This window comes from Ammodytes marinus (assembly GCF_949987685.1).
Source record: "Ammodytes marinus genome assembly, chromosome: 17".
Classification (NCBI taxonomy): domain Eukaryota; kingdom Metazoa; phylum Chordata; class Actinopteri; order Uranoscopiformes; family Ammodytidae; genus Ammodytes; species Ammodytes marinus.
In genome coordinates, this window is record NC_137221.1 from 18,172,148 (window position 1) to 18,186,140 (window position 13,993).

At 43.7% G+C, this 13,993-nt stretch overlaps 1 protein-coding gene across 1 annotated transcript; it reads right to left on the reverse strand.

Annotated features, from left to right (window-relative positions):
* Nucleotides 1-283: 283 nt before the first annotated feature.
* On the reverse strand, nt 284-13,575 carry satb1a (SATB homeobox 1a; the record flags this gene model as incomplete). The annotated part of the gene is made up of 10 exons (XM_080045027.1): nt 13,362-13,575; nt 12,724-12,900; nt 12,433-12,559; nt 11,219-11,342; nt 9,496-9,607; nt 8,207-8,751; nt 6,341-6,538; nt 4,870-5,025; nt 1,906-2,109; nt 284-1,201 (listed from the first exon to the last, which is right to left on the reverse strand). The coding sequence occupies exons 1-10, from the start codon at nt 13,558-13,560 to the stop codon at nt 284-286; spliced, it is 2,760 nt and encodes a 919-aa protein (XP_079901153.1). The 5' UTR covers nt 13,561-13,575.
* Between the last annotated feature and the right edge of the window lie 418 nt (nt 13,576-13,993).

Here is a 13,993-nt window from a genome sequence, read left to right on the forward strand (position 1 = left end):
TCAAACTTTAGATCAGTCAACCAACTACAATTACCCTTTATTTTTAGTGATATGTAATCCGAGGCTCTTTGTATCGGGGTCCTATTCATCCAGACACATACAGTATACAGTATCTACACGGACACAATGTGCGATAATTAACATTATCTGTGGCCATCCTTAGCTGTGGTATATATTAAGTCAGCTTGAAGTCTTTCCACAGCATTGAAGGATTCCTACAGTTTGTGAGAGTACCAAGGGGCACAAAGCCAGGGATCATACCCACACATACTGCAGGTATGATTTAGCTCTCTTGCTCCTCCTTCAGGGGGGGAATAGTTTGAGTCCCAACATCCGACTCTTTCAAAACTGTTGTCTCGCTCCTTTCATTTCTCCCTGTCTGCTTCTCCTCCTTTTGTTCCATTTCATTCACTTCATCACCATCCTCCCCCTCTTTCTCCTTCTCCTCTACACTGACGTCCGTCTGGGAGAAGTTCGGGTCTGTGAAGTTACGCTGGTCGTCTCGACTGCGTTTCGGGCTCTGGCTATTGCGTTTTCCTCTGTCGTGGTCCTGGCTATTGAAGAATCTGCGGATGATGTGTTTGGGCAGGCCCAGCTGAGCCGACAGAGTGTGGACCGCCTCTTCGTCCGGGTTGAGGCCCACATCCTGGATGAAGCTCTGCAGGATTCCCAGTGCTTCGTTGGACACTCTCAGCCCCTCCCCTTGGGCCTCCTCTCCACTACTCTGGACCTCGTTATCAGCCTCTGAACACAGCCTGCTAGCCCTGCTTTGGTCCTCATCTCCGGAGAGTGACCACTTCAAAGCCACCTTCTCCTCAACCTGGCCCTCCTCCTCCTTGCTGTCTCCAATGGTCTCCTTTACCCTGTCCTCGCCCACATTGCCACCCCTAGCCTGGTCTTTGCATTCCGTTTCCTTGTCCCTCACCCTACCAGCGCAAGCCCAGTCCCCTCCCCCTCCCAGAATGCCCCTCTCTCCTCGACCCCCCTCAACCCAGTCCTTACCGTCCCACCTCTCACCATTTCCACTGCCCCTGTCCTGCAAACGTACCCTAACGTGGCCCCAGTTTCCCCCATGCGCCTCTGACTCAGCCGGAGACGCAGCGCACGGCTGCCGCGGAGACATGTGAGGTCCTGTGTCGGGCTGCAGGGGTTGATGTGGTTGGAGATGGTGTTGCTGTGGCAGAGGAGAGTTGCGCTGGTACTGATGATGGGAACAAGAGGAAAATAGAAGTCAATTTGAGTAAAAAGTATCACTCTGTCTTTTTGGATGGCAACTCATTTCCATGGTGTTTATGAAGATATTACTGTGTTAGGCTTTTATTTGGTAGGCTAGATGATGTGAATTCAGCCTAGGCAAGAATGTATTTGTATCAAGTGTTTTGTCTAGCTATTAACACAATCATATTCAACAATTTTTTTTGACTTTGAGTCTGTGCTATAATCAAGCCATCAATCCCATGCGCTAGATTTTCGGGAATTAAAGAAAAATAACTAATTAGCCTCACCGATCATTCCTTAATTTGGTAATCATTCCTTTTTTTAAATATTTTGGCATTTAGCTGTCATTACTGCAAGTGCTGCCTCCCCATTACACACCCTAGAGATCTATTGCCACTCAATGTGATGCATTTTCTTTCAAGTTTATGGTACAAATCTATATCAATCTTCTTTTCCTGCTATCAAACTGATTCTTTAAGCACTTTATAAAGAGGTAAGTCAGGCCACCTCAAGCTCTAATGCTAAGGACAAACTCTCCTGTTTCATCTGCTAACAAGAAAGCTAAGCAAAAATGATTTCTCCTCTAGGGAGATTTCAACCAGAGACAGTAGTGTTTAAAACATACAGTATCATTCTGCCTGTGTGTGTAAATGAGATTGTGTTGTGTGTGGTTGTTGATGGTCTTACCAGTGTATTATCGTTGCAGAGCAGTGTGAGCCTGTCAGTGCAGTGCTGCTGTGCCGAGGCGTTGCTGCTCTCCTGTTCGTAGATGGCATCTCTCTCGGTCTGGTGCAGGCTGAGGAAGCGGCGGATCATGCACAGGTTCTCCCACAGGGTCCGGTTCTCTGGGCTGGGATCCTCCTTCCAACGCAGCAGCTCACACAGCCAGCCCTACGAGAGGGAGGGTAACTCTTTATTTTTAAGTCATGCACTTAGCATTAGCGGTACATAACCATTCCATAAAAACACCCAATAATGAAGCAGATATAATTGTAGGCTATATATAATAATGCATTTGCCAGAGAAACATACAAGAGTCCGACAAGCTGAGCAGTCCTAGGTCAGGTCATGCATATACTTCTAATGTGTCCTTAAAGGAATAGTTCCAAATGGTTAATCAAATAGATACTAAAAGGGCAGTCACAGGCACTTCCTGGTTTCTTTCCAGTATGTATGTGATTCTAAAATGACATACAGTGTAAAAATATGGAGCGCAACCTAAATACCAAAATAAACAGGTCCCAACAATCCCACAGTAGCTTTTAGTGATGTTGTAAAAAGTGTATATTTTGACTGGCAACCCTTTGACTACCAGTGTTTGAGCTAAGCTATCCTGGATGAACGACCTATGCCCTCGACTATATCAAAAATGCACGCACAGCTACAGTGACCCTGTAACCCAACAAGCTGCTGTGGTGCAAACCTGTCTGACCTGATCCGACAGAACAAAAGACAGTGAGTAGAAAAATATCTGTGGTGTGATCAACTCTAATGTTACAACAAAAAGCCATTGAGCCGCCTAATGTCCTGCCATAATTGCCACGATATAATAAACATCTCCATTAGCCATGCTAATCAAGTCAATATTCTGTTAATTAGTTTATTAATTAGGGAGTATTTCTACATCAACAACCTCCTCTTCTTATACCTCAGAGTATGAATATCTCCGAGTCTTTCTGCCTGCGTAAAGAGATCCAAGAGGATGAATGAATTTTTTTGTATGTCCCTGCTTGCAGTGCAACACATATTAAGTAAACACATGGATGGCCAAGATACACATTACTCCATTACGTTACATTTTTTAGGCTGTTGGAGCATGTAAACAGAAAAGGGAATACAATTTTGATATCATCTTAAATATTTAATGAGGAATTTAGTCAAACGTGCTGTCTGGATAGACCAGGAATCCATCTATGTTCCATCATGTATACGGGCACGCAGACTATGCCTGCAAATGGAGCTGCTGTACTTCATTAAAAAAAAGACATCTGCTTCTTAAGCTAAACTAAGCTATGAAATGTACCTTTAAGCACTACATCATGCACCAAACAAAATGCATTTGTAAGTAAGTAGGCAAAAGGAAAACGTGAAAAAAAAAGAAGAAGATTATCCAGAATCTAATAATTTGATCTGTTCTACCTTTGGCATTAGGACATCAAAATTGCCATGGCAACATCACGGAGAGTTATGGGAGGTTTGACTCACCTTAATACACCTACTCACCTATTAATTCTGTGACTGATTAGATTTTAGGAAGATATAATAACAGCAATAACTACAATGTTGTGTTCAGTTGTCCCTTGTTCTATAAACTAAAAAAATCACAATCATTTTACATTTCCTCACATATCAATATACTAACATAGAAAACAAAGCTGGTGATCAACATCCTCAAATGGCAAAGCCAAAAGATGATGGAGAGATTTTCCTATTAGCTAGAATTAGTTTCTTCATCATGAGGGGGAAAAAAACTTGTGAGTGGCAGATTGAGGAAGGTGAAGCCAAGCTAGTTTCAGATGCATGAACTTTGCGAGCAGGCTGCTGCTGCTTACACACACACACACACACACACACACACACACACACACACACACACACACACACACACACACACACACACATTCATAAAAAACAAACACACACACCGATTCTCACACACACACACACACACACACACACACACGCCTGGCTATAGCCCAAGTTTAGAACACAATGCCATCCAGATGCACGGTGCAGATAGAACAGAGAGATCCAGCATGGTTCTGCCTGCCAAACAACTGGGTTATACTGCGAGAGAGAGAGAGAGAGAGAGAGAGAGAGAGAGAGAGAGAGAGAGAGAGAGAGCGGTAAAGAGAACATAGAGGAAGTAAAGTAAAAATGGAGGCCAGCTATGAGGCAGAAAAAGAACCTCAGGGGTTTTGCACCACCTGTCCATACTGGCGTGACCGCTGAATGACCTCCAAACATCTTCATCATGTGAGTGGAGGAAAGGGAGGGAGAAGGAAAGAATGAAAGAGAGAGAAAGAGAGAGAGAATAAAGGAAAAAAGGAGTGAAAATTGAAGATGGGCACGAGAGGAAGAGAAAATGAGACAGCTAAAATCTCTCCATTCCATGAAGGGAAATTATCCTCAAAACAAAAGGCAATAACAAGCTTATGGGGCCGCCATAAAAATGAGAACAATAAACACTCAAATCATGCCAGTGTGTGTAGGTGTGTATTGGCGCATTTGTGCGTGTTTGTGGGATTGTGTGTACATGCATGCGCGTGCATGTGGGTACAGTGTGTCTGTGCAGTGGGGTGTGTGTGTTGCATTTGTTTTTGTATGGTGACTATTAGAGCGATAATTTGGGACACAATAGCAGTCTGATGCCCCGATGATAGTCCTCTGCAGAGTACAGCTGCTGGTTGATTATCTGGGCTTTTCTAGACACACACACACACACACACACACACATACACACACACACACACACACACACACACACACACACACACACACACACACACACACACACACACACACACACACACACACACACACACACACACACACACACACTAGCCATCTTTGCTTAAACTAAGAGCTGGTTTCATCGGTGAAAGAACAATTAAGCAAAACAAACGCCTGGGTTCAAAATGTGCAACGTACCTGACTCTTTGAGGCGGCCACCTTTGCAAACAGAGCCTGAGACACCTTGGCCCTCTTCATCTCGTGCTGAATCTCCTCGTAGATGGAAGCGCTGACGTTAAGGACACAACTGTCTGTCCACAAAACTCTGTCTCCTGCAACCGGGGACAGTCTCGCCTAAAAGTAGACAGAAAGACAAGGGGTGGAGGGGGGGACAAAAGCATGAACCAATGCACATGATTCTCCCATGAAATGAACTGCCTCCCTGGCAACAGAAGCAGCTGGCAACTGCATGTATATCAGAGGAAAACGTGACCGTCTACAGGCCAACAGAGGGAGTCAGTAGTGTAGTCAGTGCACACAGGTATGGAGGACATTACCTGCCATAAGTATAAATAAATAAATGAATAAATAATGGAATAAATAAATAAATACATGAATAAATAAATAAAAGAAGGAATACATAAATAAATACATAAACAATTCAATGTAATTTATTTATTTATAGATTTATTTATTTATACACGCATTTATTTCCACATTTATTTATTTATTTATTTATTTATGTATTTATTCATTTCTACATTTCCACATTTCCTGGACACACCAGATTGAGAAAAAATGGAAGGGAAAAAACACTGTAGAGATAAATGATGCAGTTCATATCATCTTTCCTGCATCTTTTTTGGTCAAGTAGTAGGTTAGAGTTTCCTAATTTCCAATATTTCTTTAATTTAGTGATATAAAAATGTAGTTTTGAATGCTGTTGAAAGAGAGTAGAGTGAAAGAGTCTGTAGCCATGTGAGGCTGTACTTGGTCGGAGCTAAATGCTTGTGACCGCATGCTAACACATTCTCACAATGAAAAATGTTTTGCATTCTTTATCAGGTAGAATGTTTGCCTGGCCCATGTTCACTATCTTATACTTAACAGTGTTTCCATTCTAACCTTTGCTGATCAGCCCTTAACACAAAGCACAACTGTGGCTATAGGGAATGTCAATACGTTGCCCGGCTGCTATTGGGTCAGAAATCATTGTATTGGTTAATTGACCAATGTTGACCCGATGATGGGATCACACAGCCGAGGATCACATTAAGCATTGCACATAAGACCGACATCTATTGGCGATCAATCATTGAATGTCAGGGGGACAATCCACAAATTGGGGAATTGAGGAAGAAGGTCAGGGGTCAGGGAGCTAAATCATTAAATTGAACCAAATTCGATTTTCTAAGATTTAAAGCAGAGCATTTTAAATCGGCTACGTTTGACTTTTGTTTGGGCAACAGTAATTTAGTTAAAGAAAGTATTAGCCCACTACAATAATTCGGTGCTGTTTCATGAACGGGGAAACACATTAGTTAAAGTAAAACATTTCACAGCAGCGTTTTGATTTAATCTCTCTTCTCTCTCTCTCTCTCTCTCTCTCTCTCTCTCTCTCTCTCTCTCTCTCTCTCTCTCTCTCTCTGTAGGCTGTCTGCTGGTTCACCTGTGTGGGTCTTGGTGGTGTGTTATTGCAGCTTGGGGTGAATCCAGTCAGGCTCCTGTCTTTCTCCTCCTGATAGAGGCGCTCCCTCTCTACCTCCGGCAGCTGTAGGAAGCCGTACATGGCCCTCAGGTTGACCAGAAGAGACTGGGAGGCATGTGCAGGGTCCTCCTCCTTCCGTAGAATCTCTGACAGCAGGCCCTGGTAAAGGTAAACACACACACACACACACACACACACACGTCAATACTTATTGATTGGTATAGGCAAGAAGCAGCACACAATGATACATGGCTTCAGGTTGCTATTCTAAGAAAATAATTGCTGGTTTGAAAATGTTGCAGGGGTTATCATCAAAGGTTTTTTAAAGGCTATGGTTCTCTCCTTTGAGTTTCTTATCATTTGTGCAATTTGAATAAAAAAATCTCGAAAGAAATATAAAGCATTTTGGGGGGTTTCAAATATTCACCTTTTTCGCTGGGAAATATTTAATATTTTAATTAATTTTAAATGATGATTCCAAAATCATTATTTACGCACATAGAATTGTTAAGTGTCAGCCGTTTTCAAAAACCAAGACAATGTTTCAATCGGCGTCCGCTTTCAGAGTGTGACACCATAAACATCACACATAAAATATCATGATAGATCCTATATATTAGGGATTAGGGATTTTTTTTCTTTGTCGCTTAATGAGATGGCAAATAGGCTATAAAGTTCCTCAAATGCCTGAAGGAATTCCAGTATATCCATGTCTGGATCCCATTCTAAAAGGCACCATGTCAAGTTCCTGCACTTTAGTGTTACACAGCTACAGATGATGCAGTGCCCGTTCCCAGTCAGTGCTAAGCTAAGCACACTTGCACGTCTGGAGAGCTAGCATGATTCTGTGTGTATCTCTGTAAGCAGTGAAAGCCTTCAAACATCACACACAGATTTTAGAGCTTCCTTCCTGAACAGAAAAAAAGAAATCCGATTTTATGCTGGCAGCGAAAAAAGGGAAAGAAAGGAAACTCTTATTCAAATCATGGATCATCTTTGGATCCACAGCCAGCAAACCTCCTGCTTCCAAATAGATGGAGGCTTTTACGTGAATCGCTAAATGACAAATGTGTCCCTCACGTCTATATGGCACCTTGGCATCGTGCCCAACTTGTATGGCTGGCACAGAGGCACCTTGGACTTGGCAAGGGAGAAACACGGGGGTGGATAATAACCAGCTCTGCTTATTGTGATGAAAATGATAATGACGGTAATAATAATAATAACAATGGGCTGAGCCTGTCCCTCTGAGCCCCATTTATCTGGGTGTGGTGCTGAATGTGAGATGATGGACACAGATATCGTGGCATTTTAGTGTTGCAGGGCGATGGAAGAGGGAGATACAGATACCAGATGAGGGAGAGCAGTGGAAGGAAAAGTGAAAAGATTGAATAAATATTTTAAAAATTGGTGCGACAATCAGAGGTAGAGATTAAACCAATAATATGGCTGCCAGAGTGAAAGGTGGCGAGATTGAGGGACAGTTAGATAGAGGAAGAGAGGGAGACAGCATTTCTCCAAGGGGATGTGATTAGTTGGCCCAGCAGCTGCTTCAGTGCTGGCACCGGCTTTGTGCTGCAGAGAGCTGGCACAAACACACAAACACACACACACATACTTACACACATACAGACATACACACATGCATAGAGGGGGGGGAAGGGGGCACTGCGGCAAAGGCCATGCCAACGTGCCAACCATCAAACCACACGTAGACACAGAACACACACTTAACCCACACTTCCTAAAACTCTAATCACCAGCACACAGTTTGCAACCGCTTTCATTTAGACCCACAGTCGCTTTGACTTTGTATGCGTTCCATACCTGGGTCCTGTTAAACGCCACCCGGGCAAAGACGGCTTGGGAGATGCCGGCTCTCTTCAGCTCCTCCCTCACGCAGTGGTAGATTTCTATGGGCACGTCGCTTTGCCCCGCGGAGGGCCCAGCCGATGTGGGGTTTTGTGCCCCAGCTGCGGGGCTTCCCCCTGGGCCACAGTGTGCCTGAATCTGCTGTGGGGGGACTTGGGGATCCGGGGCTATGGAGAAGACATTGGCTGGAGGTCTGCCTACAGGCGGGTGGTTGAGATACTGCTGTGGAGCTGGCGGGAGGCCCTGGCCGGCTAGCATGCGGCTAACGGCGTACTGCTGGTTGAGAAACTGGGCCATGGCCATTTGCTGGTTGACCATTTGGGAGCTGAGGGGTTGGGTGACCAAGCCGTGAGGGCGCATGCCGAGGGGGGGAAGGCCACACATGTTGGCTACCTCTCCATGAGAGAACAGAAGGGTCTGGCTCTGTTCGGCCGGGCCTCCTGTGATGGGCTGCTGCGTGAGGGTGAGATGTGCAGACTGGTCGGAGAAGCTGTCAAACTCTGGTGGAGGAAAAGGATAGGCAGACTTTTAAAGGTGGAGTCAGCGATTCTGGAGAATGCTTTTTGACAAAAAAAAAACTTTTTAAAAATCTGTGTGTACGCTGAAAAAATGATCTGTGTTAATAGGATACACAGCCTAGGCTCTGTAAACAGGCATGTTGATAGCTACGGTGGGCCCCCTTTCTTTACATACCCTTTGTTTACATACCTTTTTACAAAACCCAGGCTGTAAATGAACACCAGATTTTTATTTTAGCCAGCACACAGTACGGACAGGTAGCAGATCGTGTGGAGATATTCACTGATTTTGACAAAAAAGTGATTTTGATAACAAGCGCTCCCCAGAATTGCGTGGAGTATTGATGCTGGAAGAATATTCTCAAACAAACTTAAAACCGCCAATTTTGAGTGTGCTGCTCACAGACACTCTCCTCCCACAATGCTATGCACAAATTAAATGGAGAAGCTCTTCACAGCTGGAAGCTTCTAAATAAACTGTGGGTGGTAGTGAGACACGTCCATCTTTCCAACATGGAAAACAACTATTAAATCTCCAGAAAAACATTTGACTTTTTAAACTAAAGTTTTTATCCATCTTTCAAAGTCGCAGTTTGACCCATGTCCACAATTATGTTTTTTCAACTGCTGAAACAATGTCCAGAACATACTGTATGGAATTAGTATGTAGTGTAGTATGGACTTTGGGCATGCTGTAAGACTTATCAGGAACATGAAATCCCTCACCCTTGAAGCATTTGGTCTTCCTGAAGTGCTTGTACCATCGACCAAACTCGTGACACTTGGCAGCCGAGACATTTGCATAGTAAGTGCTATTTACAATAGATGATATCATACTCTGAAACAGAGGGGGAAAGACAACAGAAATTCATTACATTTTCTATTGGCTGCCTGGGTGTCTCAGCTGTTCACACATCTGATATTAATGAACTCAGATCTGTGTTATTAAAAAGACCCCCAGGTAAATAGGATAATAAAGACAGATGAGTGTGTCAGTGTGTGAGCTCCCAGTGTGTGTGTGTGTGTGTGTGTGTGTGTGTGTATGGGTGGGTGTGTGTGTGTGTGTGTGTGTGTGTGTGTGTGAGTATGGGTGGGTGTGTGCTGTGTGTGTGTGTATGTGTGTACATCAAGTGTGCACAAGCATGTGTGTGTGCGAGCATCTGTGCGTAATCAAACAAAACACTAGAGGTCATCAGAGACTATGTCTCTCTGTCTATCTTTCTCTCACTCACTCACTCACACACACATGCACGCACGTACGCATGCACGCACACGCACATGCACACACACACACACACACACACACACACACACACACACACACACACACACACACACACACTCACACACACGCACACACACCCACACACACACACACAGATTTTCCCCAAAGACCGTCCTGTGCAATCTTTACATCTGATTACACCTTTCATCTTCTCATATTTATTTTAATCTGCTTCTTGCAAACAAGAGAGGGGGTAAAGGGAGTGATAGAAGAGAGAGAGGGATGGGGGAGGGAGGATTTGCTCATATCAGATCTACAGAGAAGGAAGGAATGTAAAGAAGAGAGAGATAGTGAGCAATTTCTCTTTATCAAACTGTAGATGTCCTACACACCCTCAAGGCAAAATAACAGATAGACTAAGTTGATAATTATGAATATTCATTAAGAAGCCTTACCCAAATACTGCATCATTAATGTAAAATTATTAATGCGGTCGTGTCTGTGTTTGCTTGATTAAATGCACAGGATTCTGAGGCGATCTCAAAAACAGATTTGGATTTTGGAATATTGCTTAATCGTGTGAGGGTGGAAGAAAAGACAAATGCAAAAGAGTGCGATGGATGGTCAGGTAGAGTGAGTATGAGTAGATAGTGTGTGAGGCTAACAGACAGACAGAGTGACAGGCAGACAGACAGGCAGGCAGGCTAGCAGTAGACAGAATCAAGATAAGCAGTGGGGCTTTTTAAGAGATAGCAATCTCTCTTTATCTATTTCTCTCTGGCGCCCTGCCCCCACACCTTATCTACCACCACATCTGGACTTCCTGTCTAACTATTGGACCGTATGCTGACTCTGCGTCACGCGTCAAAGTGTGCACGAACGCACACACACACACACACACACACACACACACACACACACACACACACACACACACACACACACACACACACACACACACACACACACACACACACACACAGACACACATTCACACACACACACACACACAGACACACATTCACAGGACACAGAAGGGCAAATACATTACAGACATACTTTGAACTGCAGCACAAATTCTCTTATTTGCTCTTCTTTATGCATGCTGTATCTATGTGTATTCCTTAGTGTCTGTGTGTGTGTGTGTGTGTGTGTGTGTGTGTGTGTGTGTGTGTGTGTGTGTGTGTGTGTGTGTGTGTGTGTGTGTGTGTGTGCATCGTGTACCTGGGACAGTGGGCACTCTTTAGCCAGGGTGCTCTGGTTCATGTCCTTGAGGAGCTCCTTCAGAGCGTTTCTCACTGTGGAGTGACTCCACTGCTCGGCCGGCAAGTCCTCCAGTTTGGGCCAGCTAGACAAAGGGGCAAATGAAAAAAACAGCATCATGATTAATTACAGTTTTAAAAGGGGAACTCTGGTGATTTAGCACTGCACTAGCAAGAAGTTAAAATTTGACATCTTTACTTTTACTGCCCACTATGGTTTACACTCCAAAAATGCAGGATCCCATAATGTAACTTAACGGCTTCTATCATTAGACTTTGATGACATCATGAGGGTTATTTTCTCACACATTTTTTTCCCAGCATGCACTGGGCGATGCCCCGGATGAACCAGTTTCCATTCTAAAAACACACACCGTCAAGGCTATGAATGGAGGACACGAGAGCACTTAATAAAGTAATGAATTAATCGAGTGAACTTATGGAAAGCATACATGTTACCAGATTCTTCTTTATTTTGCGACAACAGGCCATTTATAATTGGGGGACATTTTGACATGTCACAGTAGGTAAATCGCAGTCACAGGTGTAAGCAATGAAATGAATGATGTCTGAATTCCATGTGGCTGCTTCGGCCATTGGCCATAGTTAATGTTATTAGTGACGCCTGTGTATTCCCTCTGACAGGTCAAATGTTTGTAAGGTCTATATTAACTCCTGTACTTGTGTATGTTGTTCTTGCACTGCCCTGACTCTCATATTGTATCTGACCCAAGACCCGATATGTGGCCCAACCAAAGGGAACGGACATTCATCATTCAAACATTTTCCAGGAAATAATTTTTAGTGCCTTCTTCCACCATTAAAATGCTCATTAATATTCATTGCGACAAGCAAATAAAATCACTCATTAAACTTAATCTAATACCGTTAAAATAGTTTTAAAAAAAATATGATTTTTTAATCATTCTTTGCTGGAGACTGCATGCCAAAATAGATTTCCTACGGGTTCCGATTTGGTCAATGCCCTTTGGTTATTTTATTTCACATAACACAAATTAGGGATGGTGGGTGGCCGGCGTCGTTTATCCAGCATTGCACTGGGTGAAAGGCACATTTTTACACCTACAGATAATTTAACTCCACATACAGACTAGACAAGGAATATAGCCTGAGTGTAGACAGACATATTAAGATATGCAGTGTCAGCTCCCCCACCTATGCAGCTGTATTTTAAGCGTGATGACATGGTGGACGTCCTGCAGCATGTCAGCCACCGTGGCATCCGGAGCATCTGTTACACAGGACAGAGGCACAGGGTTCCACCTGCCCACTTGGATCAGACCTGAATGTACACAAGACAAATTAGAATTGTTAGATCACATGTTGGACTTGTGTCTTTGACTCTGTGTGTGTGTGTGTGTGTGTGTGTGTGTGTGTGTGTGTGTGTGTGTGTGTGTGTGTGTGTGTGTGTGTGTGTGTGTGTGTGTGCGTGTTTGTGTAGTGCACCTTTGGCCTGTGCAGCAGAGCTATGTGAGTAGCCCAGGGTCAGCAGTGCCATCTCTATCAGCTGGTTAAACAGCAGATCTCTTTTGACCAACACAAACTCAGCGTGCTCCTCTCTCCTCTCTCTCTCCAGAGGGCTTTCCTTGTGCTCCACCACGCAGAACACCGGCAGCAGGCTCCCTGAGGGGACGGACACAAATGGAGAATGCAATGTAATAGATAGTGAAAGCACATAACGTGACATAAGGGGAATTCTTCAACCAAATGTATCACTTTTATGGTTGGCCCGCAGAAATTATTATTTTTTTTTTTTACCACAGTCATCAACTTGTATTTCAAGCTTGTTTTTGGCAGTTCACCTCTCCAAACTTGCCATGTTCTCCAAAAATCTAATCACAGCAAAACCAGATCTAATCAGAATAACATTTACAACCCCCAAAAGAACCCAACACAGTTATTAACCATATCAAATGGCACGTAGGCGTCATAATCACTGTACTTAAGAACGCAATTTGCAATATCAGGTTTCATGTAAGTATAACTAAAAAAAAAATCTTTCAAAAGAAAAAAAATCCACTGCACTCCTCCTTAGACTCTAATGATCTCAACCCTTCCCAGTATCAACCCTTGGATGTACCTACCTTTGCCATGCCAGCTCTTGCTCAGTTTCTGAGCGGGGCACGGGCCCTTGGCCACGGGGCTCCCCTGTCCGCTCCTCTCCTGGGCCGAGGGTCCCGCTCCGTTCTGTTCCAGTCGTGCCAGCTTGGCAGGAGGGGGCCGGAGGTCTACAAGGGGATCACTGCCCTCAGCTTGCTTGGCTCCATTACACAGGGCATCCATTTGTGGTCTCACACTGATACAGACAGAGACACACACACTTAGAAATGAAAGACCGTATGTTGGTAACCTAATAGAAATCCCCTCATATCACCTTGATAGTGCTGCTATAGCTGTGAATTTAGGTTGTGCCGCCTTATATAGATACGGCACATATTTTAAAGTCACTTTTGCGTGACAAAATGTTTTCAAATAGGCTACATGCCATTATCATTCCCAGACCTAATAGAAAATCACTCATATTATCTTGAGGGCTGATTTACAGTAACTGAGTTTATGCTTATAAGCATGTAGATATTACACATATTTTAAAGTCACTTTTTTCAAGCTACATGCCTCTATACTTTCAACCAGTACTTAAATAACACACAGCATACTAAGTAGACCAAAGAGTATAGTACCTGGCGATTGTCTGGTGAGCTGTTTCAGTCATTTA